Source organism: Netta rufina, assembly GCF_964035555.1.
Source record: "Netta rufina genome assembly, chromosome: 6".
Classification (NCBI taxonomy): Eukaryota; Metazoa; Chordata; class Aves; order Anseriformes; family Anatidae; genus Netta; species Netta rufina.
This window is the reverse complement of record NC_140129.1, coordinates 4,845,448-4,872,287: the sequence shown is the minus strand read 5'-3', so window position 1 is coordinate 4,872,287 and position 26,840 is coordinate 4,845,448. Positions and strand designations below refer to the sequence as shown.

At 44.1% G+C, this 26,840-nt stretch overlaps 1 protein-coding gene across 1 annotated transcript in view; it reads left to right on the top strand.

The window, feature by feature from the left end:
* Positions 1 to 26,840, top strand: part of MFSD6 (major facilitator superfamily domain containing 6) — a 36,911-nt gene that overhangs the window by 8,576 nt on the left and 1,495 nt on the right. The window contains exons 2-6 of the mRNA XM_084289359.1: positions 12,244 to 13,842; positions 19,007 to 19,104; positions 23,405 to 23,566; positions 24,124 to 24,222; positions 25,596 to 25,876. Of these exons, the coding sequence (XP_084145485.1) occupies positions 12,296 to 13,842; positions 19,007 to 19,104; positions 23,405 to 23,566; positions 24,124 to 24,222; positions 25,596 to 25,876 (2,187 nt within the window). The 5' untranslated portion in view covers positions 12,244 to 12,295. The remainder of the gene's footprint in view (positions 1 to 12,243; positions 13,843 to 19,006; positions 19,105 to 23,404; positions 23,567 to 24,123; positions 24,223 to 25,595; positions 25,877 to 26,840) is intronic.

Genomic DNA, 26,840 nt, shown 5'->3' with positions numbered 1-26,840 from the left:
TAGAAGGAAACGCAGATCTTTTGTAACAAAGGACAAAGGGCTGTGTAAAAATGTACTTAGCAACACTCCCTTCCTCAGGAGTATTTAATTTATCTTTTCTTCTGAGGAAATTTTCCATCTGTCTGAGAATTTCCTACATTCCTTACTTTTGGAGAGTAAAAAATCTTAGTATTCGCAGGAGTCAAAGGCCCAGGAGCCTTTAAGGTCCTCCAGCGTGCAGTGTCAGGAGGTTTGTAGCATATTTGCACAAGGCTTTGTTTCACAGTAATTCATTTGGTTTTGTTAGTTATTCATAATCGCAGTCATAACGCCTGTAGGTAGCTTAATGACTCACTACACAATGACTGCTGCAGCGTATTGTCACCTTGTCACTGCGTCATAACAAACAGCAGCAGATCTCCCAGGAGTCTGCGGAGGTATTTCTGGAAGGTGAAGGGACGCATCCTCCCTAGGAGATGCCACTTCATCCTAAATGCCTGGAGACTTTTTGCCAAAGATTTTGGGTGACCCCGTGCTGTTTAACCTTCGCCTTTCTTGTCTGCCTGCAGCTCAGCGGTAGAATCTTTCACATGGATTTCAAATGTAGGATGGGAACTAAAAAAAAAATATAACTAAACCAGAGCTCAGCCACGTTTTTAAAACACTTTAGGCCAGTAAGTAGAAAAATGAAAGTTCAACTCTGCGAGTGTAGTTTAATCCCCTTTCTGTCTCTCTCCTTGAGTTAATTTGTATTCAGCTTCCCAATACCTGTTTCCTCCTTTTGAGCCCTGTATGTATTAGCCGTGTGTATTTGTTCAGCCTCTGTTATTGCAAGGTTGCCTCCACCCAGCACAGAGTCCAAAGGTTTACCAGTTTTGTTTAGCTAATAAACCTAAAGGTGGGTAAGATAATACAGGTTTTGTAAACTGTGCTCTGTTTTAACGATATTGCATTTGCTTCAAATTTAGTGCTGTGAAGTCAGAGCTATAAAACGCATTGCAGTGTAAGGTCTTTAAAATTATTCTCCATTACTACCATTTGAAATGATAGTCGGTGCTTAAATTATTAATTCAGCAAGTAAGAGCCCTACACGGTAGACAGGCAATCATGATATCATGTACATTTATGCCCGTACACATTTTCATTTTCACCAAAGGAAGTTATAAATAGCCCCACTGATCTGAGAATTTTCAAGATCAGCAGTCTTTATTTCCAAGAGCCCTGTCTGAAGGGTTTGTAGGCATCAGGAGGGCTGGTTTGCAATTGCCATCCACGCTGCTTAGTGTAGTTGTTTAATTGTTTATACCACTACCGTCTGAATACTAATTAAAACACACACAAAACCTACAGAGCTAATGGTACTTGCATTCTTTATAGTGATATAACTGAGCACACATGCTACAAAGCCAGCAGGAACTGAGACCACAGGCTTTCCTGAACATGCCCCTCTCTTGCTGTTAGCAGTAGCAAGGGCTGCAGAAGACACGAGTCACCTCTGACTGATGCTCTTTTGACTTAAATACAACCGATATCAAGAAGGAGACGGCTGCTGCTGGAACTTTGACTGCCTCTTGGCATCTGCAGCAAGCAGTCCCCCAGGTCTAGTATCTGTGAGAAGAAAGTCCCTGTCAGTTCTGCTTCAGACCTGCCTCCCACTAGCTTCATCTGATGAACCTTCATCCAGGGATGAGAAGGAAGATAGACCTGTCTGTTTTCTCCAATTCATGGCTTTGTAAATCTGCCATATCCCTACTAATTTGCCACTTTTCCTGACTGGTAACTGCTAGGCTACTCACCTGTTCCAGGCAGAAAAGTCATCCCAGGCTTTTAAGCATCCTTCTCTGAACCTTTTCCAGTTCCTCTACATTTGGTTTGAAATGAGGAGCCTGTTTTGTTTTCTTTTGTTTTTTCCTAGAGTTCGTGTGGGATCCATTACTCAATTTCTCTGTGTGAAAAAAATCTGCGTGTTACACTGAAATAGAGTTCCGCCTTACTTTGTGATTCTTACTTTGGCACTTCTCCGTTCCTCACAAGTACTTTGACATTATTTTTGAGCCTTCTGGTAATAAACAGTTAACAGCACACTGTAGCAATATAACAAATCCCCAGGGAGGTAGGTTGTACATCCTAAAAGCAGCTAAAATCGTCTAACCCTGCAGGCATCAGAGCTTTTCTCAACTATTAATAGAACAGGGGGAAGAAAAGGGAAAGAAGAAAAGGAATTAGTAAATGATTTTTAAAAGCGTAGCTACTTAAAATTCATAGTTGATGTGCTGGTTTAGGAAGTCAAGAGATAAGGCATAAAAAAAGGTAAGAAACGTTAATACTGTTACATAGACAGAGTATTTTTCGTTTTTTGTCACTTTTCAGTGTTTTCTTCTTCCCCCACCCAACCATTTCAAAGGCATATCCTTGCAGTGACGCATCAATTCTCTGTCTACTTGAGGTTTAGAAATAGCTGAGACGTTATAAATAGACCACAATCTGCAAGAGACAAAGAGAATGGAAATACTGTAAAAGGTTGGCTGCAAAATGCAGATGTGGATTGAGATTTCAGACGTCTCCAGGAGTGGAAGCACCGGGTCTGAAATGCTTTGCTAAGCGCAGCAGAGGAAGCCGGGCTCAGGCAGCAGTGGGGACTGGCCAGGTGGAATCAGGCAGCATTTCTGACTACTCCTTTTGCAAGGTCTTTTAGATCCTCCTGACACTTCCAACCTGCCTGTGGGAGAGCAGGAGTGTACGGAAACCTGCTGGCTGGGAGCGGTGGCATTCCCCCAGCCTTGTACATAGAGCTGAAGTCCGCCTGCTTATCTCCTGGCTATCTAATTCCATGAGAGTGACTGTGAGAAAGACGATTTGGTGACGGTTGTAAAATAACTCATTAAATGGAAGGGACAAACTTTCTCCCTGCTACGTTCCGGTTTTGGAGAGCTGCTTCCTGAAACCGGGCTGGGTTTCACAGCAGCTGTATCAGGGTAACTGCGTCGACGTTGGCCATACCTACTCCATCTCTGCCAAACACAAGGACGTGTCGCTAGCGTGGGACCTGGTGCTTGAGGTGCATCTCCACCCGCCGTTGCTTTTTTAGAAGTTTAGGCCAATGCACGCTGCAGAATCAGGTTCTTTAAACCTAAATTAACATTCTGTTGAAAACTAAACATATGTTGTTTTTCTTCACTGTCAACAATTTAGTTTCCAGGTTTGGAAAAGAAACATTGCTGGGGAGGAATCCAATGAATTTATTAATGAGCTTGGTAAGTATGGGACTATTAATATCTCCTGAGATCTTGTTTGTGTTATTTCTGTCTTCAACTTCAGACTCTGAAATAAACAGATGTTCTGAAGCTTTCCACTGAGAATACTACAGCCTGTAAAGTCCTATCCTAAAGACACTGAGATTATCAGGATATTGCAGGGAACAGGTAAGTAGCTGTGTACAACATTTCAGAAACAATTTGTATCATTACCCGAAGTCTTTATCTTAGATTGTACTATGGGCGCTATAAATAAAGCATCCAAAAGGTTTCTTATATATAACTAATATTTTTTTTTAATTTCCATAAATCTGAGTAGAAAAATTGAAACATTGTTCTACAATGTTATCAGTGGACATGAAAGCTCCTATTTCTCTATTTTTGGCGTGACTGACAACATAGTCTACCTGTCCTGTCCATATTTAAAATGGATGAATGCTTCCGTTTGCCTAAAAAGGTCCTGTTTATTTTCTAATCATTTGTGATCAGAGATACTGCTTTGTATCTCAGTGTAACCAACGTCCCTGGCAGTCCCACTGTCACTGAGTACTGAGGTCCTTTGTTCTTTAGAGCCAGGAATATCACCTCCAGAACTGGAGAAGGGCATCAGTAAATTGCTCCTTGTTTTCACACCTTGGGAAGCAGGGGAAATGTTTGACCTTGATACTGAGTTCAACTACTTGTATTGCTCAGATGCTGTTATATTAACCAAGGGACTAAAGCAGACTAACCAGTCAGTTATGCTAGAGGTCCGGGGATGAAATACAAAACAAAAGATCAATCTGCTTTTTGGAGAAAGTGCTTAGACAGCTCGGCTAGCACAGTGACTCCCTTCTGTGTTAAAATTGTCATTTACTGCTCCTGTTTGTAATTAGGCAAATTCAGCTCTACATACAGATGTGAGGCCTCTGAAGTCAGCAGTGAGCCTCAGCCTGAATTAGGTGCAGTTTGTCCCTCAGCACCACAGGTGATTTCACTGCTTGTGCCACTCAAGTGGCTTTCATCAAAAATCACATTTGCATGTATTAAGTGCAAATGCCTGCCTTGGTAATGGTTTGTATTTGCAGAGCTGCTTTGCAGAAGACATGAATTTAATCAAGGAGATAAGATGGTAGAGCTGTTCCTGTATCTGATTAAAAATAAAGACAGCACAAAACCAGTTCAGTTAAAAAAAATACTTTGAGCCATCTCGATATGAATGGGAAGAGGAGATGGGTGCATGTATCATATTTCTCACTCTTCTGTCTGCCCTAGCCAGTTTGCATTCTTATCTCAATATTTCTAGCTTTTATTAGAATAAACAGTGTGTACATGGACGTGGGTGGGTGGCTGTTTGTTTAAGGTTTCGAAATGGTTTGGTCTTCTCCGGGGACAAAAATCCTGAGGAGGGAGAGCCTCTGCTGCCCTGCCGGGCCGCTGCGATGGTAGCTCCTCGTCTCAGCAGTGAAGGTGTTGTGCTCAGCTGCCATCCGCAGTGCTTGGAGCTGGGCACGATCTGCTGATTCACTCTGTGACTCTCTCGCAGCTCCCCTGTCGGAGTTTCTGTTTGCTGATGCTATATAATGGTAATAGGGTTGCTTGTGGTCTTTGAAAGAGGAGGGAAAAAGCCATTTTGGTCCTCGTAATGACTTAGCTTCTGCCCAGATTTACCTGGGGAGGGATACACACAAACGGGGGTGTGATGCAGAGCTTCCTGAAGGAGGAAGCAAGTGCTGTAGTCGCCCTAATGCACTCCTTCTCCTAGCAGGGGATTGACTGAAGTCATTTTGTTCATGTTTTGCACAAAATATTCAAGGCCTGGTTGAAAGGAAGGCTCTTCTGATGGCTCCAGGGTGCTCCGGAGCAGGTCCTAGCAGCACAGATCTCACCTTCTACTTATCTTTCTGATCTGACTGATGTAAATGATCTTTCCTTTTCCTATTTTGGCTCAGAGTTAAAAGCTGCTGCAGGACAGCGGAATATTTTGCGTCAACCAGAAATTCCTGATTTCAAAGTACAGCCCTAGTTTGTGAAAGAAACCAAGTGAGAAGCCTTGCTATAAATTAAAATTTCAGCTCCTGTAAACCATCTCCTTGAGATGGGGCTCAGGGACTTCACCTCTGCTGTTGTTGGAAAACACCAGCTGCATATGTTGTACAAGCAATGTCAGATGTTTTTCCACGAAAATGTTGTGTATTTGCTTTATCTATTTATTTATTGTTGTTGTTGCTGTATTTGCTTCATTTTTCCCCTGCCCCGCGGAACAAATCGGCTGCCTCCCAGTCAGCTGACACCGACTCCTTTTCAAGCCAAACCTACCAATGTCCTCACCGTGCGCTTCCGGCGGGTGTCTGTAGGTAATTTTGTGCATTCCGTGTTTAAAAACAGTGTAAAAACACCTGGCGGGGGGGTGCCGGTGTCGGTGCCGGTGCCGGTTCCGGCTCCTCCCTCCCGCAGCGCCCCTGCGCGGCGCCGGCGGCGGCGGGGCCTGGGCTCGGCGGGGCCCGGCCGGGGAGCGCGGAGCCGCCCGCAGCAGGAGCAGGAGGAGGAGGAGGAGGAGGAGGAGGAGGAGGAGGAGGAGGAGGGGCGGCAGCAGCAGCAGCAGCAGCAGCAGCATGGGGCCGGCCCCGCAGCCCCCCGCAGCCGCACGGAGAGGTGAGGCAGCGCCGGGCCGAGCCGCGGGGACCTGCCGGCCCCCAGAGGGTGGAGGAGGCGGGGGGATGCTGGAGGGTGGGGGGGGGACGCGGGGTCCAGCCCCGCCGCTCGGGGCTGGGGGAGGTTGGCTGTGGTGTTGGTTGGCCTGAGGGTTGTGGTGCTGGGGGTAAATAAGGAGTGGACAAAGGAACTTTTATGGTAGCCAGCGCCTTCTCGGGTGACCCGCGGGGCGATCGCTGCCTGCTTCCTAAAGGGGGTGTTTGGGATGGCAGGAGCGCAGTCAGGGTCTGCAGCAGGTTTTAGGGGGAAAATAATATTGGAGCAGGTGGAGAGCGACCGGGAGCCGGAGGAGATGACGCGAGGAGCTGACGTGAGGAAGCTGCGGCTGGTCGCACATGTAGCTGCTGCCAGGGCAGCCTCAGTGGCATCGCCCTCAGCCTCTGCCTGGGGCTGTCCTCCCCTGGGGCTGGGGCTCTGGGCACCCGCGCCCAGCACACCTCCCCTGGCCTGTGCTCACCCTCCCTGGCAAGCTGCACGGCTCGTCCCTGCAGGCTAAAACAGCCAGGCCCAGTCCTGGCTGCAGAAGGAACTGATTTAAAAGTAGTTTGCGCCAGTCAGTTGCTGGTGTTTCCCTAGTTACTGCTGCTGATAATGTGGGTAGCCACTGCTGATGCTCATTTATTACCTTTATTACCCTTTAATGGGGTACCATGGGGTATCTGCTGCTCTACGTGTCTTCATCTGCACATAGTCAGTGGAAAACACGGCTCGGAAGGCGGGAGTCCCAGGATGTGAGTTTAATGGTTTTGCAGCAGCAGATGAGGATCTGATAGTGTTCTTATCTTCCCTGATGTTACCACGAGCATTGTTGTAGCAACTTAGCAACTTCAGACCTATTATCAAGTGCATTAAACCTACTAAAAACCCAATCTTGGCATAAAACATACTTTAGTCTCAATCTAACTGACTAGACGTGTCAAAGAATACGGGGTTTTATGCGCACAAAAACTTACTTAGACCAAAATTTGAAGTATGTGCGTGCCAAGCAAAGCAAAATAAAGCAATTTGAAGAATTAAGTGTTACAGAACAAAGTGGTTTCAATTCTTAGAAACACTAATTGTGGGAGTTAACATTAAAATACTGATGTCTTGCTTCAGACCCGCGACAAATACGTTTTCCAGCACTGAGTTAATTCTCGCAATGAGACTTGTTCCTGGCTTCATGGCTGAGAGCAAGGTGGCCAGGCTGGGCTGGGGACAGCCCTTCCGAGGGCTCCCTGGAGGCTGGTGTGCCCCGGGGAGCTTTGGGGCACGATGTATGAGGAGATGAAGGACGTGAGAGAAAGGCTGTGCGCGCTTACGCAAACAGCACGCTTTGTGCTTCTTCTTGGCAAGGGCACAGGCGACAGCACCAGGCTACTCCTCCGGGGTAAAACTTGCTTGGGAATGGCAAACACAGCCTATTATGTGTGCTTCTTACAGACAGGCCTTGTAGGCCTGCTGGATGCAGGGCTTAGCGCTGTGAGATGCTGCACAGGTACAGCTTCGATCCTAAAGTGTTGTAGCTGGGACCAGCAAGGGGTGTGGGGCTGAGGAGGAGATGCAGGGTGATAGGTGGGCTCCAGCCTGGGCACGGAGAGGTGAGCTTGCTTTGGAGGACAGGTAGCTTTTAAGTCAACTTCTAGCACAGCCCTGTTGTGAATCAAACAGTAACTGGTAACCTGAGTAAACCTTCAGTGCGTGTTTGTTTAAAATAAGAAACATGTCATCTTTTTATCAGATTTGTTTTAAAATGTTCATATGAAAACTTGATGTGGAATTGCCCAAGTTCACTACAAACTCAGCTTTCTAGTCAGGGGAAGTCTGAAAGCGAAGTAAGACGTGATCCCTTGTTGGCTGGCCTTGCTTTATCCCCGCAGTGCATCAGTGATCCAGGCTGCTCCATCACAGCTCTGTGTTGCTTGAGGGATTAGTTCATGATTCCTCTTCTGGAATCCTGCTCTTGGAGTATGTTTCCAGAGACTATGTAAATGTAAATCTACACAGTCACCTTTCTAGGTGCTTAACAATCTAGATTAAGGCTACTCTTGATCAGTTCAACTATGTTCTGATGAACTGCAGGGTGGTCTTTTTGCTTGTTTTTTTTGTTTGTTTGTTTTCTTTTAATTCAGTATGCATCCAAACCCCAAGTTTGATGCTGTTAGATGTTTTGCTGGGTGAGTCTTAACTATGCTTTAATTCCCAAAGCCTAACAAATGGGATATTTATACTGAAGTAAGTATTTAAAATGAGCTGTACTCTTCCACCCCAAATCTAACTTTCTGTTGGCCTGCAAGTGGAGTTTTAATGCCTTGTTTTTAATCCTGTAAAGCTCTAAGTGCCATGGGATTTTCCCTGAGAAGTTTAGGGAGTTGTTACCCCAGTCTGATACCTGTTGGTTAGCGCTGTTTGACTCAGTATGAAGTTTTGTTGTTTTTTTTTTTTCCACGCAAGTTTTTGGGAAGATTGGCTCCACTTGTAATGTCTGGTCGTCTCAATTAGATTCACTTTTTTATCCTTCCTGGTCTTGAAATCCTCTTAACTGGGGGAGCCAACGCAAGCATGATCAATTCAAGAAACAAAAATGGTAAGAAAGCCAAGAAGGTACTTAACTAAATGCAGAGTATTTGTCGTCTTCTGCCTGCCTGCCTGCCAAAGAGGCTCCTCGCCGTCGTTGCAATGCCCATCGCAGCAGCAGCACTGAGGTCGTCAGGCCCGTAGCTTGTGGCAGCAGGTGACGGGTTGAAAGACGCCTCACACGTTTTGGGGGTTGAAATAGGATTTGGGCTTGGTGGAGGGGTAGATGCAACCCAGGAGGGCACCTTCCTGTGTCAGGAGAAACAGACCCAAGTGCTCACCTAAACAAGCCTATTTGTGCAGAGCTTGAAGGAAGAATGGTCTCGTGGTTAACACGCACATCCTTTATCTGAAAAGAAACACACACCCGGGCTCGGAGCGCCTGTGATCTCGTGGGGAAAGGCCTGAGGCCGCCGGGCCGGCCGCAAGCTTCCTGCACGGCTTCAAATGGGGCTTCAGCGCGGGGCGTTTCTCTTCTTCACGTGTTGAAGCCCTTTGTGCAGTTGTTGTACCACCGGGGGGATGGGATGATGAAAATGTAGAGACTGGGCACTGCTCCATGTGGTGGTCCGGGAGCACAAAGCTGTGGGCACACAGCAGCTTGTGCCTCCGTCAGGTGGAGGCTGCTCCACCTCATCCCTTCCCATCGCTGGCACTTTCTCAGGTCCTGGCGGATGTTTCGCCCCATTTGCCTCTCCTGGGTGTTCACACCTCTTGCCTGAGTTCAGGGAAGGAGGTTTCAAAAGCATTCCCCCAATTTTCCAGGGTCTTTGCTGGGTGCACACGCAGTTGGCCCAGCTGGACCAGCAGTGCTCAGCAGGCCTGGGCCCGAGCTCCGTGCTCCGTCGTGCCTTGAAGGAGTTAAAGTTCATCTTCGTGCCGAAATCCTCCTGTTTATCTTCCCAGCCTGCCCTCCTCTCTGTTGTTTTAAACTTGCTGGTAGCGCTGTCTTCTGTCCTCCTACTGTCTCGTGGATCAGAAAAGGGTTTTGCAAAGAGAAGATGCGGTATTTGAAGCCTGGTTAAAATAGCTGGTATTTGTCTAGTCCTACTTCAAAGTACATTGTTTTGCCATCTGGTTGATTTTGCTGCTCGTTCAGTCCCTGACTGGCTTGTTTTTTGTGTGTTTTTTTTTGGTCAGGAGAAGGAATGCCACGTAGATTAATAAGTTTTCTGTAGATTTTCAGTGACAATACCGCTTCGTTGGCTTTCTCATCTCCAGTTGCTTATTTTTAGATTTTAAAAAATCGCTAAATAAAATCACTTTCAAAAAACTGTCTTCCAAACAAACTAGTGATCAAAACATTAAAGAAAGCCATATGGCTCCTACCAGTCTTGGTGCTGTTATATTTCTGAAGAGTATATTCTGTGTTATTAATAATATTCAATGAAACACTCTCAGGGTGGGAAAATATTTACTGAAATTATTATGAAATACACTTTTCCTAGCATTCTTCCTCAAGATGTTCTAGTCAGAGTACTAGAAGTGTTGAATTAATCCTTGCACACAACAGGTGAGAAGAAGATGGGTGCTGTGGCCAACAGATGTCCCAGGGAGGGGAAGAAGGGGCCACGAGGTGAGCAGTGTCACCATTTTTAGTACAGCCACTATCCATGCAACTTCAAAAACTGACGTCCCATTCCCACACAGAAGGGAAGCTGAATTAAAAACAGATGAAATACAGATTGCCGTAAAAGTTCCCGCTATAATTTGTGTGAAATCAGATGGTTCCTAGCTCATACCTAGGGATATTGAGTACGGCTGTTGTGCTTATATTAGGACAATTGGAATGAATGAATGCTTGCAACGAGCTGTCTGGATGTCCGAGTGGTTAAAATGTGAGTTGGATGTTGTGTCGTGGAGGTGAGGAAATGTATTTTGCAGAAGTAAAGGTCTGTAAAGGTCTGGTACAGCTAGTAAGCAGGTGAGAGTCTGCTGGTTTTGTCAGGACATAGGAACAGCACCCAATCCTCTGCTCCATCCCCTTGAGCTGCACCTCTTCTGGAGTCTTGGTTGTCCAAGCAAGGCAAAGCTTAGAGAAAATAAAAGCGCAGATGATGACAGATCTAATTTATTCCTTAGAAGGACTTGTTTTGTGGATATTGAAGCCAAAATTGAGCAAGCATGTGAGCAGAAAGCCCGTAATCCTTCCAACTGTCAGGTGGAAGTGGCTGGCTGCACCGAGAATTACAGGAACTAACGAAATAGCTGCTGGCTTTGGTGGCTTTTGATGGTAGCAGGTAAGAGCAAGAAAATGCATTTTCACATTAGACTGCTCAAACAACATAATTAAGGCTTTATCCAGTCTGTTGACATTTGAATTTTATTTTATTTTTTAATCCAATTGTCTCTGAAGTCTTTTTAGAGCAACTGGAAGAAAAAAAGCAGTCTGTGTATGTGCTGGCATTGTTTTGATTAACTTCTGACCTTGAATAAATGAATGGTCACAGCTCCAAGTTGTTTGTGCAACCTTGCCTGCTTAAGTAAAACCAGAGATCCTTGTAGGTAGTGTCCCACAGAAATGTCATTTAAAAGCGAAAAACAGAAACCTCAGGGGAGTTTGGGATCTTAATGGTGGCATTTTTAGCGCTGTGTAACGCTGAACTGAGGTTTAGACTGTTCTAATGGGCTGTTGCTTTTACAACTATCTGTGGCTTATTCCGTCGCCTGTTCTGTGTACCTTGGATCAGCACAAATCAATTCATTTAATACACCTATGAATGTTTAAATCTCTCGTCTGCTACTAGCCTTGCATCGATTTGCAAATATGTTGTCGGTATTTAAGTACATTCTGAGCTATCATTAAATAATTAAAGAAGCTGGATATATCAGTGAATGACTGATTTTCAGTAGATGATATTGTGCTTTCAGTTGAGTTCTCAAAGGCTGCAGTTTCGTTGCAGCTCTTCTAGTGGAAACAAAGTGCAGAGTTGCAAAAAATACTTCAGACTCCATGAGAAATATATTCCATATCAAAACTTCAGCACTCCCGGAGAAGTCTCAGGCGAATAAAATGCTATTTTCACATCCTGCTGCTTGAAAAGATTCTGTATATGAACACTGAACCAAAACAGAAAAGGGAGGGCAAAACCAAAATATATTAAACGTTCAACATTTCATAACACATGTGAGCTAATCTTCCTAGGTGAACATTACAGCAATAGTAGTTGCCTAAGACAATGATTTTGTGAGGTAGTCTGCTGGCATAACTTGGTTTTATTCCTTAAGAGGAAAGCTTCCGTTAGCTAACCCAGCTCATTAGAGTGGCCTGTTGGTTTTTAATGTGAAAACTCTTCTGTCCAACCCGTGTTTAAGTAGTGGTGAGTTTATTTTTAAGTGTTGCTCGTCAGTTCTGCAATTTATTTTTTTCTTCTGCGAAGGATAAATGTGGGCGGCTGCAGTACAATTTATGCTCCAGTTGACCTTGCTTCAATTTCAGAGTTTTATTGAACCAGTCATTGTAGGGTCTGTACATAGTTTCTGTCCCTGTGTTTGATGCCTTTAAGGTTGTTATCCTAATTTTGAGGGTCCCTTATATTAATCTTGTATTAGGATTAATTCTCACCATCCTAATTCCCACCTCTCTATTCTATTCAGCCTGAAAAGTTCTCCTCCCACAAATTACTGCTGTGGCAACAACTGCATCTGTTGCTTAGGAATGCCACTTATAAAAAAGAAGCTCTGTTTGTCCTTGATGACTTGCATCGCAGACCTGTTCCTGTGTGGATCCTTAACCGTGTGATGTTTTATTTGTTTGCAGGGTAGCCCCAGTTGCTGAGAGCTCACCAAATATTGGATGCTTGTGGTAAGCCATGGCAGCTGATGATAAGGTTGCCATTTTAACCGACGATGAAGAAGAACAAAAAAGAAAATACGTGCTTGCTGATCCTTTCAACGGCGTTTCCAAGGATCAAGACTTGCAGCCCCAGAATGAATCCCCTTCGACAGAGACAACCACTGTCCCAGACGAAGAGCTGGACTGGCTAGAAAAGCACTGCGTCAAAATCAACAATGATCTTCTCATCTCGAAGGTCTTTTATTTTTTCTTCTATTCTGCGTATGGCTCTCTCTACCCCTTGCTGCCTGTGTATTACAAGCAGCTGGGTATGTCACCCAGTCAGAGCGGACTTCTGGTGGGCATCAGGTACTTTATTGAGTTTTGCAGTGCTCCCTTCTGGGGAGTGGTAGCAGATCGCTTCAAGAAAGGGAAGATCGTCCTTCTCTTCTCGCTTTTATGCTGGGTTTTATTTAACCTGGGGATTGGTTTTGTTAGACCAGCCACCTTAAGATGCGTACCAAAGGGCCTTCCCCCAGCACATCCCACCAACGCAAGCAGCCTTTTAACCACCATTTCACAAAACGCCTCAATGCCATCTCTGCTAACGACCCTGAGTGCTGCATCCCCCAAAGTTCGTGGGAAGAGAGACCTGCTGACTTCCAGTCCGGCCACTCTGGGATCAACAGGGACTGCTACTCCTGAAATAACATTCCTGCTACCTACACAGAGCAGTGACATGGATTTTGCCTTGGAAAACAGTACCCATCCTGTTCTGAAAAACACCACTGCTAGCCCAGTCTCACCAGGGAACACGACTCCAAGCACCACCCCAGCTGCCATCACCGCAAAGCCCATGCCTTCTGACCAAGCCATGCTCGTTTATGATCAGCAAGAAGTAGAAGCCATCTTCCTGCTCATTCTGCTGGTTGTCATAATAGGAGAGTTTTTCAGCGCTTCCTCTGTTACAATTGTGGACACCGTAACTCTGCAATACCTCGGCAAGCACCGGGACCGCTACGGGCTGCAGCGAATGTGGGGGTCTCTGGGCTGGGGGCTGGCCATGCTGTCCGTGGGAATCGGCATCGACTACACCCATACAGAAGTCGTCATTGAAGGTCAAGGATGTAAAGCTCCGGAATACAAGAACTACAGGATAGTCTTCATCGTTTTTGGTGTTCTGATGACAATGGCGTTAATTGTGGCCACCCAGTTCCGCTTTCATTACACGCACTTCAAGCAAGAGGAAAACAAGAGGAAGGAGGTGGAAATATCACAGGTGGACAGGAGCGCCTCCAATGAATCCTCCGACAACACTCCTACAACCAGTATGAGCCAGTCGCAGTCTTTCAGCTTTTGGGACCTCATAAAACTGCTTTGTAGTATCCAGTATGGCTCGGTGCTCTTCGTGGCATGGTTCATGGGCTTTGGATATGGCTTTGTCTTCACCTTCCTCTACTGGCACTTGGAAGACCTGAATGGCACCACCACTCTCTTTGGAGTTTGCTCTGTGCTCAGTCATGTGTCTGAGCTGACTGCCTACTTCTTCAGCCACAAGCTGATTGAATTGGTTGGACACATCAGGTGAGGAGATCTTAGCACTCATTAAAGATCTATACAAAAAAAAAAATAATTAAAATAATTGAGTTTGGGGCCTGGCCTTGTGATACGAAGTGAAATTTGAGTTAAATGTTTTATTTTGAAGTTCCAAGTCCTGCTCAGCTATGAAGGTGCCTAATGGAGATTTTTATTATTATTTTAAGAGCTGAAATGTTCTGCGATGCTTCGTTAGCTTTTCAGTTAGTGCACACATCACGCGTGGCACCATAACCCCTTGCAGACATTTCCAGAAGATGTCCTAGTTCAGCGATTCAGAGCTCTGCTCGAGATCTTGACAAATCTCCTCCTACTCCAAGATCGTTTGTTTTGAATTACATTTTCCATTAATTTTACTTTTTTATTTTTATTTTTCCTGCGAGTAGCAGCATTCTGGAAACCTCCTGCTTAGCCCACTTCTCCTTGCAGGGCAGTCTTTGCCCCCACAGTAGCCTGCAAGGGTGTCAGTTGCATGCTGAGAGGGAAGAAGGCTGAGATGAAGCAGCGAGGTGAGCACCTCCTGTGCACATGCCCCCATCAGCAGGCTCGGGGTGTTGGCAGAATGAGGTTGCAGCTTGGTAGTGTTGCTTACGAGTTCAGTTCCTTGCTCTCTTCCTGTAGTTGCAACTGTGCGTGTTAGCTAGTGAAATGAGAGCTTCTCACTTGCTTTTTGCCTTGTTTAAGTGAAATCGATTACTTCCATCATATTTGTGAATGTTGTTTTCCTCTAAATTGAAAAATAACTTAATTTCTGCATATTATAAGTTGCTTCAGTCCCTAAAATAAAGATTAGGGAAGAAAGGTAGGGGTGGATCTCGGCTAATGAAGTTGTAACGTTTTTGTTGTTGGTGGTTTTTGTTTTGTTTTGTATTTACTCAGGTACTCAGTGCCAGTAAGCACAGAGCTCTCAGTGGTATGTCTTTTCCAAAAAGCCCGTTTATAATCACATAGTCATCAAGATGGCTTTTATTAAGCTGTCTAATTGTGCTGTTTTTGTGCATTCTGTTCTGTGTTTTTGCTCTTTGTTTTTTTGTTTTGCTCTTACTGGGATGTGTGGTGTTTTTTTTTGATTCATTTGACTTCTACTAAAAATGTTTAAGATACTTAGCACAGTAATTTGAGAATTTACTTAACAGATTTCTTTTTCCTTCCTTTAAACTGAGGAGTCTCTCTTTACTTTGAGTCAGTCATTTAATGTCTGAATTTAACAATTAGTTTGAGGAAAATGTGACACTTTGCATGCAAAGACTGGAGGAAGGATATGATGATGGAGGAGTGGTGAGAACAGATCACAGTCTTGATAGCTAAAGATAGCTTGGGTATGCTCTTTCCATTTATATTGTTATAGGGCAAAATACAGGCTTAGACTTCAACTAGAGAAAGAAGAAAACCCAAAAGAATGATAGGCTTGTGAATACGATGACATAAAAGGTATGGGGGGATAACAGGGACGTTAGCCTGTAAAAAAGAAAGATGATGTACAGGGGCAACTCTTCTTTTTCCTTTTGCACTGGTAAGCCTATCAAACCAAGACTGGTAAGTTGTTAACATACTAGTTTGTGTTTGCAATGGAACAACATTCCTTGTAACTACACCTGGGAAGTGCAGATTACTCATATTTTAATGTTGTCCAATGCTTACTCATATTTAGTCATCGCAGCTTGAGAAGTCTCTTTCTAGTTCCCCTTCCTGTATTTTTTGAACTTCACTATATAAAGCTTTATATATGTATATATATAAATAAAAGAAGGCGTTGATAGGAGTTTGTAATTCTTGTTCTCTGGATAGCTCTGTATATGTCTGTCGCCTTATAGTGCAGGTATTCTTTATCCCATAATAAGAAAAATCTCCTCTAGATGCCCTTCTTGGAGCCGTCTTAGCCAGAAGCTCTTGGGATGTTTTTTCTGCTTCCCTGTTGCCACCTCTCACAGCTCAGAATTCCTCGTTTAGCATTTTGGCATACAAAGAGTTAGCTGTTCATGGGAATTCAGCTGTAAGTTCTTGTCAGAGATAGGAAAGATAAAGTCACTTTTCAAGTCACTAGCTTAATCCACAGCTAGCTGTAAATTATTTTGGGGGTATTTTGGTTATAGGGGAGGTGGCTTGACTTCTCTTTTTGGCGAGATGACTTCACTGATAAGGTTGTCTCACCTTCTGTTGACTTAAGTCAGTAAATTAAAAAAATGCATGGATACATATGCACTCTTCCTCTTGGGTGGTTAGACTGCTGGCTGTAGGCAAGCTTCCTGCAGTATTTCCGTGAACAATATGACTCCTGTCCTAACCCTTTGAAGGACAGGTATGAGTAGCAGAGTTCCTTATGCGCTGTCACAGCAGCGGGAAGAAATACTGTCAGTTGTCCTTTGTCGAACTACAAGAAAATGGACTTTACACTCATGTCACATATGAGCTCGGTTTTCATTTTCTAGGTTTACAGAGCTTTCAGTTTCGACCACTGTATGCCTTAGCACACAGGCTCCTCCCCACATCTTGAAACCTGTTGTGTTCACAGGCTGCTTGTACTAATACCAAACTCCTTGTCCGGGTTTTCTAAGCGTGACCGTGCGAATGTGTGCTGATTATAACGCCTTATTTCTGTCTTTGCCAGCTTTCCCGTGCATATTGCAGGAATATGTGCCACGTGCTGCTGGTGTTTCTGATGGTGCATGTAAGCAGGTGACTGGAGGGAGCCCGGAGCAATGACAGCAAGCAGTTTGGCCGGAGGGCTGTGTTGTCCTCTGGGTTTGGGAAGAGAGTGCTAAGGGCCTTTTGTTTTGCCTCTAGCCACCTTCTGAGAACAAGAGAGGTGATTTTCATTTAGATGTAAACTAAAAAGTTATAAGAAATGTCATCAGCAGCTGTGTGAAATCCACAATTCTTTGAGAGGGTGTTATGATGGAAAAGCATAAAAAGCTGCCTGTCAGATGTTAAGGCACCATTGCTGAGTGGCACCCTGTGTAGAAGATCTCCGAGCTGCCACTGAGTTTAGGAAGAGGATGTTAATCTCTGAAAGTAACCTCCTACTCAAGGTTAAGCTTGAGTGTGTTTGTCTGACCATAATTCCAGCGTGCGAGTCTTGATGGGAAGCAGAGCCTGGTAGTCGTGGCTGTAAACAGCTTAGTCTTGACATAAATATAGATCCAGTGCTTTAAGTGTTTAACCTGTAAATCGAATACGGTGTCTCTGTGGATACTGCAAATAGGTTTCGTAAGAACCGTCTGTTTACGTTATCCATTTAGGTCTCATAAAAAGCCTAAGTGGTTATTGCAAACAATTTTTGAAACGATTCTGTAAATACACAAAAGTTCTGGTGTGACGTGCCCTTCCCAAAGCATCCTGACAGAAATCTTCACACAAGTAACTGCCATTTACCTAAAACCCCATCCATGTTCTAATAAACTAAAAGGCAGAAGCTAGCTAAATTGCCCTTATTAAGTCAGGATTCGGGTGTAACTCTGTGGGCGAAGGCAGGTAGCTGAGCGTGCTGGTGGCGGGGGTGCCAGCATGGCGCCGGCAGCCGCCTCACGCCTGCGGCCTGGTCACAGGGAACGGCTGTGACAGGAAAGAAGCTCTTGCTGGACGGGCAGAGTTGTTGATAGACAAAACTGAAATTAAACTGAGGCGAAACAGCCCTAAACAGAGGGCTGGGGGCATAAGCAGTGCTGATAGGGAAGGACGGGTACGGGTACGTGAGGTGGATGGTTCCTTCATGTCCCCAGGAGGCTGCGTTACCCTGGGTCTCACTTGGTGGCATAGGAGCCCGCAAACCTCTTCGGTTCACTCACCTTTTGTACTGTGTGTCCTATCACACTTCACAGCTGTGATTATACCTCAGAATTACATTAAGCTGTGGCTGTAAAAGACACCAAGTTATTTGTTTGGCCCAGATGTTATTAGTTAAAGGGAGAGGTGAAACTTGTGGTGCACGGTGCGCAGATGAGTTTGAGTAATTTTGGGGGGGAAAAAACCCTGCAAACTCACCCAGCTTACTGAAAGTAATCTGTATTGTTGTCTGTAAATCCATATTGTTACGAAAGGCCTGCCTTTATAATTTTTAATCTTTTTTGATATCGCTGACACGCTGAAAATTACGGTATGGGTATTTTAGCTGTCAACATGTATATTTAGAGATCTCAAATGTTGACAAGATGCTGCAGTTCTACGATTGCATCTCACTCCAGATTTGTCAGTGGCTATGTACCAGTGAATTAAACCTTGCTGTGCTTTTGTGGAATAGCTAACTAAAGATCAGCACAAAGAGTAACACGTTCTTTCACAGTATCAGTGCTTGCACATTAATTACCAGTTGCATTTAAATCACTCGTGCCAAACCAGGAGTCAACCAAGAAGCATGTTTAGGGATTAAGTAATCCTTATTTCTGAAGAACCTTTAAAGGTTGCAACAGCATCTTTTCTCAAGCTAAATCATGTTTCGAATTAAGTCAGTCATTCCTAAAATCCCTCTCAAAGCAAGAGAAAGATCTGTTCATCCAGCTGGATGAATATGCAACCTGAAGGTAAACAAAGCTACATCTGAAAACTGGAAGTTAAAAGTCATCGGGTTAAACGTGCAGCGGGAAATCTACCGTGAAAAATAGTCTCTGTGCTTCATTGTTTAAAAGCTGTAATAAGAGCTTTTTTCCCTCCTTCTGAGATGTAGCATCTGCTGCTTTTCAACAGGATGGTTAAGTTTTATCCTGAGGCATGTTGTTACAAACCATATTGCTTCTGTGGGATGTGTTTTTAGAGTAGTTCTGAGCAGTTTGCAGATACTGGGACTATAAACTTAGATTAATTGGGGTGAAATTAATTCCTCTAATCCAAACCTGCGTCAGGTTTGCTATTAAAATGGAATAATCTCTGAATGATTAGAAAAGAAGATTGTTTGGAAGGGATGTTGAATGTGCTTAGAAATGCTTTGTGAGATACAGTTCTCTGCAGAGTATGGCTTGAAGCTACCAAGGTTGATTAAAAGCTCTGCATCTCTGCTGACCCTTTTGATTTTTTTCCCACATGGAGCAAATGCAGACAAGCAAACTCTGTACACGTGTAATTGATTTCTGAAGCAGTAAGGTGTGTTGTAACATACCAAAAAAAAAAAAAAAAGGCAAGTGCAAACTATTATGACTTCTTTTTTCCTTAATTCTTCTAGAGTGCTGTATATTGGTCTTGCCTGCAATACGGCTCGCTACATTTACATCTCATATCTGGAAAACGCCTGGACTGTTCTCCCAATGGAAGTACTTCAAGGTAAGACAGTGCATTAATGGCCTTCCAGTATAAGATCATGTGCTTATATTGCTGAACTGTGATTAAATAAAAATCTGGTATTTCCTTTCCTTTTTCTTTTGACTACAAATATCCCAGAAGACCCACGTTTATAAAACTTTACTGTTTATCTTGGAAAATATTTGACGTCAGAAGGGTGGGTTTGCATTTGTGCACAGTTCACTGTTGATTCAAGCAGAACTGTGCGAGGCAACACACCCTTTAGCTAAACAAAGAGACAGAGCGTGAGCTGGGTACACACCTACCACAGATCCTGTTTGGTGGATAAATATGAACTCCATTACATGCAAAAGGTCACCATACTTGAAAGGATGCTGTGGAAAAAAAAATTAAAAAGAATGTTGTCTGGGTCATTCTGTCTCTGGTAAAACATTCTGCACTTGTTTTTCAGGGTATCATTTGATCAATGCCTTAGACTATTGAATTTTCTTTTTTCTAATGGCTGGAGAGGAATTTATTTCAGTAGCTTTGTCTGTGTTAATAGAGCTTCTTTAAGATAATTGCCCTTTAACTGACTTAATTAGAACCACAGAGGTCTGGTCTATGAAAAGTAAGTCGAGCCCTATTTCCAAGTCACGTTGTCAAAGAGGTTTGTAAGGTCTTCAGTGCAATATTAATGTATAAATTGCTCTAACTTGCATTTTTTTTCCTGCCTTTGTGATGGGTGCCACTGCTCAAAACCAGGAAGAACGTAAACTATTGTACTTTTTGTTCCTTCAGTATCTGAAGAATACTGAATTATTTGGATTTGCAGGCTTGCAAGAGAATAGCTAATTTAAATGCAGAGAATGTTTTCCCTGCCTTTAAAAATAGCTTAACCATGAAAGTGCCGTTGGTGAACACTGTGTAGATCCCTGCATACACACAGAAATAAATCTTTATTTCCTGAGTCCTTTCCTGCCTGCCAAAAAAACAATTTATTGTATTAATCTGCCATAAAAGAGAGCTTCTGAATTTTGATACAAAAATCCTCCAAATCACAGGTACTGAATTGATACATCACCTTTCATACCAAGTGTTAAAATGTGGTAATGTGACAAAGAATCTGTAGCCACTGTTGAATTATGTACGCTTGGGTTAATCTTGCTTTTTGGAGAAAAATGAATTTTGCAGCTACTTAGAGCCAGAAAATGAGAAAGTTAAAAATAGCACACGCAGACACAAAAACAACAAAACTAAACATGTTATTGGTGTCCATGAAGCCTGTAGGCACTGTGTGTGTACCTAATTACTGCCACTACATGACTACATCTGTTACCTTCCAGTAATTTCATTCAGTCTTGGTCAATCGTAGAACAAGTGAATCTTTTTAAATTACAATTGGCTTTTTTTTTTTTTTTCCCACCCATTATTATTCTCTTCCCCTCCCCGCTCTTACTGCTTTTGCTCTGTTCCCAATTCATTATTTCTTCTGCAGTAATTACTAAAACCTGTGTCTTGAGACTCTTCTTTGTTTCCTACGCATCCATGGAATGTGTCAGGAGGGGTAAGAAGTGACACCTTAATGAAGTTTGGTGAGGTGGGAGCTCTTATTTTCATTATGGGAGTTTGCTGACAGAGGGAGGTAAGAGTGGTAGCTGCTCTTTGTTATGTGAGGGCTAGAAGTCTTTGGAACCAAGAAAAAATCACATTATACAGAGCATGTGGGCACCATGTGGGCCACGTAACTGCATCAAGCTGATAAGTCTTTTAAATCCTGTGTGAAGCCCTTGTTGTAATCAAGCACAGCTCCGCTTCCAGGAAGCTGTCAGAGTCTGTGTAAACTCCAGTGCTGTCAGCTGAAGGGCTTTTAAGGTCAACAAGAGTTTCAGCTGACTCTTGTAAAGAACTTGTTTTTCTTCTTAACATGCTCCTGAAATACAAGGAGAATCAGCCCCGTGTGCTGTGCTGAAGGGCATGGAGACATTGCTGGAAGATGACTGCAGACTGCCCCTATTGATCGCAACAGGAGCCATGCAACAGCAACATTTTGGTTGCTGCCAGCGTAACGGGGTGGTGAGGGCTTCTGAGGTGTCCTGCACTCTCAGAGGAGTAAATGAGGAGATAAAAGCTCACTTCTTAATTCACAATTTCAGATCTGTAGGATTTATTTGTACACGCAGTGTGTGAAGATACAGGCCTAGGCTGAATCTTTAACTGGTAATTTTGAAAGCATTCTGGCAGGTAAATACTGCACATACAGGTCATCTGTCAGGCTGAATTTGCAAGCGATCTCATTAATTTTGCAATTAACAGATTAAATGTTAATGTACTAGTTAGCTGCAAATTATTGTTCACGTTGTTCCAAAACAATGGTTCAAATTCTCGTCTTAACAGCTATGCTTAGCTAACCAAGCTGCATTACAGGAATTTTCTGACGTCCAAAACTATATGAATAAGCTGAAAATTAGCTATTTTCACATGGCAGTTGTCCAACAAACTCCAAAGCGAGTGCTGTGCTGAGAACTGACTTCTGCTGGTGCTCCAGCCAACACAGATATGTCTGGAGAGCAGAGGTTGGATCCTTAACTGCACGGTTAGGGTGGACCTCTTGAAATAAACTTGGCTCCCAAAATGTTGAGCTCTGGTTTCATGTGGAAAGTAGCGCTAAGTTTGCTAAACATCATTATTCGGAGCATAACAGAGGGGTGTTACATTTATTGTTGCTGTACTCCAGATGGTCAAATGGTGGTTAGTGGTTTCAGCAAGTCATCTCAAAATACGGTTATTGTTAACAGCTCCTTTCGGAAAGAACTGTGATTAACAGTAATCCAGACCAGACTTTACACAAGTTGTTGTAAAAACTGTTCCAAAGCCACTGATGCATAAATAATTATCATAAAAAACTCACAATAGTAATTGCACATAAAAAAATAAAATAAAATAAAAGCCTGTACCTTTTGAGGCCAGTCAGATAAGCTGGTTTGAAGGGGTGGATTCGTTTTCAGGGGAACTGGGAGCTCCGTGTCCTATCTGGATATCCTAGCAGAGGTGAAAACATAAAGAACACGTTGGCTAAATTCAGCCTTTTGTTTCCAAACAGGGACAGCAGGATTGTGTCTGGTGGTTCAAATAATGTCTGATGTGTTTGTGATTTGCCTGGCTTTAAAGCTTGATAGACTCTTTAACAGCTGATAAAACCGAATGTTTTACGTGAGTTGTAAAATGTTTGTAAAACAAAAGCACATTAGCTACATTAGATTAGCTTTGCACTGTTATTGGGACATTTCTTCATTGCTATTTGCAATGCTTATGTGAGTTTACATTAAGGAAAAAACAGTTGATATTCAGTGAGTTTTAAATTCAGAGCTTTTTCCATGGAAAACCTGAGGTTTACAGCCGTAAGCTGTAAATGATGAGGTAAAACACACTCACCCTAATGTAAACCTTTCATTTTTCAACAAGATGATGTGCCTGTGACCAGAGCCAGCTCCGGGATGTATGGAAGTGGTCTTTGTGTGCTCTAAGTAGTTAATTGGGTACAAACCCAGACACTGTGCAGTGTTTGTTTCAATCTGGAATTAAATCAAGCTGTACAGCCTCCTGGGCATGTATCAAACCTGGACACTGCCAGTGTTCAAAGGCTGCTGTTTATCATTTGACATCCGAGCAGAATCCAGGTTACTCTTTGGGTATGTGACAAACTAATGCATCGTCCTGCTCGGAAGAGCCTTCAGCCTGAACGCAGAAGGGATTGCTGAGTGTCCAAATGTTCCTAAATAAGTCAAGTGCAGAGGACAGAAACATGTTGACTGAATCATCGGTTGTGCCAACACGTTATTTTTTTTTTAAGGAAGGCGGCAGAGCTTAGGCATTGGTAAGCTGTGATTGCTATTTTTAGTACCACTCAAATAAGAATAAATATTCCCACTCAGTCTGAGGGTGGCAAAATAGTTCAGGCGTACTCAGCGTGTGACGAGCTCCGAGGCTGCTCTGCTTTTCCAACTTCTTCTCAGCCCAGCCTTTCCCTGTCCCTTCCTCCCCGCTCCCCGAAAGCCACCGAGCAGGTGCCCAGAGACGAGGGCTCCACCTGCAGCCTGCTCCTGCACGCTGAGCATCGCTCCTCTCCCTGCTGCGCTGTTCTAGGGTGGAAAAAAAAGTGTTTATCACCCTGAATCTGCAGGAAAGAGGCTTCCAAAATCCATACAGGGGTCTGACTTGGACATGTGGCCTCGGGACGTGGCTTGGTCTGTACTCCACGGGCACTGGGGGTGATGGGGTTTTCTTGTCAGCTGCTGGGCACGCCGCGGGCCCTGTCCTCACCACCGTGTCCCCTCCGCAGGTGTCACGCACGCGGCCATATGGGCAGCCTGCATTTCGTACCTGAGCGCCGCCGTGCCCCCGGAGCTGCGCACCTCGGCCCAGGGGATCCTGCAAGGCCTCCACCTGGGCCTGGGCAGGGGATGCGGGGCCATGGTCGGAGGGGTTTTGGTCAATTATTTCGGTAAGCAAGAACCGCGCCGAGCAATTCGGGTTGGGGTATTGAAGTTCTGGTTTTACTGGCCGAGCAGCTCCAAGCTGATTTATGCACAAGGTGTAGGGATTAATGCACGGGGTAAGTCAGGAGCCAGCCAGGTGCTCAGGCTGGCAGGGCCCTCGGGACCCTGCTGACAAAGCAGCACTGAATTCACACCAGGCTGATTTACAGCTTCGTCCTCTCAATGTTTCGGATGGATTCAAGTTGTTATACCTAGATACTTTTAGTATCATGTGTGCAAATCTACAACTTGATCCTGAAATTAGAGGAAGGAATCCTTTGTGAGAGGCTGGGCTGGTACTTTGCAGCCTCTCAGTGTGCAAGTGAAACCTAACTACACCGCTCATAACAAGGCCTTCACGTAGCCTGTGGAAGTGTTGGGGGAAGAAAATGTAACATGACAAGCTGGCAAGAGTCTGCATGGGACAACAGATACCCTAAGAGTGTATAATGCTGACTCACCTTGTGTTACTGTACCAGGTAAGTAGATTCTCAGTTGGAAAAAAAAAATAATCCCATTCCAGGTCCTGCTGCCACATTCAGAGGAATAGGAATGGCGTGTTTAGTGATTCTTCTGCTCTTTGCACTCATCCAGTGGCTGCTAGTTCCTGATGAAGAAGAAGGTAATTAAATATTCCTGTTACTAAAGACACTGCAAAATTAGAGAAAAGTGTATCTCCAAAAGTCATTTCCCGCAGCTTTAATTTTGTTTGGTGCCTTTATTGAGATTTTGACTGAGCAGTTTGGTTCTGAATGAGAAATCTTTTCCTGAGCAGTGATGAACACTGAGGTGTTGTGCTGCTTCTGCAAAGGAGTGCAGCACTGAGCTCTTGGTTATCAGTAAGAGGAAAGCATAACATGTTTCACTACCTGTATGTCCTCTTAGTTCTGGGAATCTCTTAGATTAATCTTAGCAGATGTAATGAGTTGTTCCACTCGCATCAGTCCCTTACGGCTGCCTTCTGGGTGCCTGAGTAGTCTCGTGCTACAATGCCCAGTCACCTCTGCCAGAGGTTATAGAGACAGAGGACAGAAGCTTTTAGGGCTGCCTCGGTTCTGTTCTGGCATCAGAGAACCCACAGATGGAACTCAAACCGCCTCTATTAATATAAAGGCCAACAAGAAACAAAAAACTTGGTGCCAGGTTAAGGATTTAGCATAAATGTAATTCTTACGAAAACAGTAAAACAGTGGTGGAATTCTGAAAAGTCTTGAATTTTTGATCTGCTTTTTACCCAAAAGATTACTGCTCAGTGTGAAATGAAAGCCAGCTTTTTTTAGTCACTCACGACTTGTCAATGACTTGTCCTTGACCAGTTATCAAGTTGCCTGTACTGAAGTGTTCAAATATTTATTTTGCTAGAATTTTCTTCACCTCTGTTCAAATGATAATCGAAAACAGCGGTAAGGTGGAAGGAAGGAGAGTTGCTCTTTCAGTTTCCCATCAACCTTTGGTTAATTACGCGTGAAGCTACAAAGGAATAGATCGTTCTTGGTGGTCTTGTTCTACCTACATTGTTTCAGTCTTTTGGTTTTCATTTAACACGCGCTCTACCCATCCTGAGAGTGTGCATCTTAATTTTAAGCATGGCAGTAATGAGGTTGCTTTCAACAATACCAGCTGGGTGAGTAAAGCAACGCGTGTGGTTACGTGTCTGCAGGATTACCCTCTTCGTTTCTTCCTCTACTAGAGGACATCCAGCCATAGCTTAAAATATTGAGTGCTATCTAAAAGTCTGTAAACAAAATAGGATTATAATTTTGAAAAAGATCTTTTTCATCAGTAAAATGCTTGGACAAAATATTTTCTCAGAATGCACAGGATGTGTTACTTACAGGCTCATAGACAATATGCAGCTAGTAAAATATCCTGGCGGGCAGCGCCCCTGTCCTGCTTTCAGCGCGGCGATGAGCGCGTTACGGTAGCAAGAATCGTTTTGTGTTGGTTGTCTGCCTTGTTGGCTTTTGCTGGTGCTGACTTTGTTTTAAACTTCAGAAAAGGCGATGCTGGCGGAGAGGATCCCAGTGCCTTCCAGTCCTGTCCCCATAGCGACCATTGACCTCGTGCAGCAGCAGTCAGAAGATGTCATGCCTCGGACTGAGCCCAGGCTGCCTCTAAAGAAAACGAAACACCAAGAAGAACAAGAGGACGTGAACAAGCCTGCCTGGGGCATCAGCTCTTCTCCTTGGGTCACCTTAGCCTATGCTGTCTACCAGATAAAAGAGATGGTGAAGCTCTCCAAAACCCACCCAATACCTGAGAATCAGCCTTTGCAGGTAATCTTCTGATGCACGGGAAGTTCTCACATGCTGGTGGTTGCTAGCAAACTGTTACAGCTGAGTAAATCTGTTCCTACCTGGCAAGTATTCTCTGTCAGCTTGTAGCAAATGTGGAGCTGTGAAACAATAGTTGAAGTACTGTATGAAATAGAGTTGCTGTCTGTGTACTGCAGCAGGAGTAACTATTTTTACATGTGTCATCTTCCTGAAGAGAGGAGGAGAGGGAGACGTGGAGCAAGGCTGTTCTACAGGCTCAGATATACCCGAGTTCCCATGAGTTTGGGTTTGTGTTCGGCAAAATTCACGAGATGATAATTGAACGTGAAGATGCAGAGCTACTTAAGAGTGTAAAAGGATTTCTTCTTAGTTTTGGTTCCTTGGGTGATGCTGTCATATTGCCCACAGTGTAGTGGAAATAGGTATTCCAGGCAACTGCCACAATTTGACACCATTTCCCTTCCATCCAGTCTCACCCCAAACTATTTGTAATAGTCTCATCGAGGGTTGGATGGATTGGGATTATGCTTTGGCTATACCTCCTGCAACGGAGCTGAAGCATGCTGCTTAAGGAAAGCAGGAAAATTGTCAGTGCAGGTTTTAGAACAGCATGGGTGAGCTTAAAACCACCGCGTTTCCCGCTTTGGAAGGAGTGGGTGAGGTTCCCTCTTACACACCCAGTAGGAATAAACACAGAAAGGCTTTTTCCACAACTCCTGTCTTTAGAAATGGGCAATTTCGGATAGGACAGTGACTCAGCAGAGCGTGTAGGAATTTCACCGGGTCAACTCTCTCCTGCCTTTCTTACTTGTCTTTATTACTGCAAACACATTTACAGGCACATTTGCTTTAGCCTGGTTGGTTAGGGTGTTTTGAACTTCCCCAAGTCAAGGAGAGAGTTGGGTTTTTCTGTTTGTGTTTTAGTGGCACCAAAGGTGTCACTGAATGTCTGACATCCAAGCAA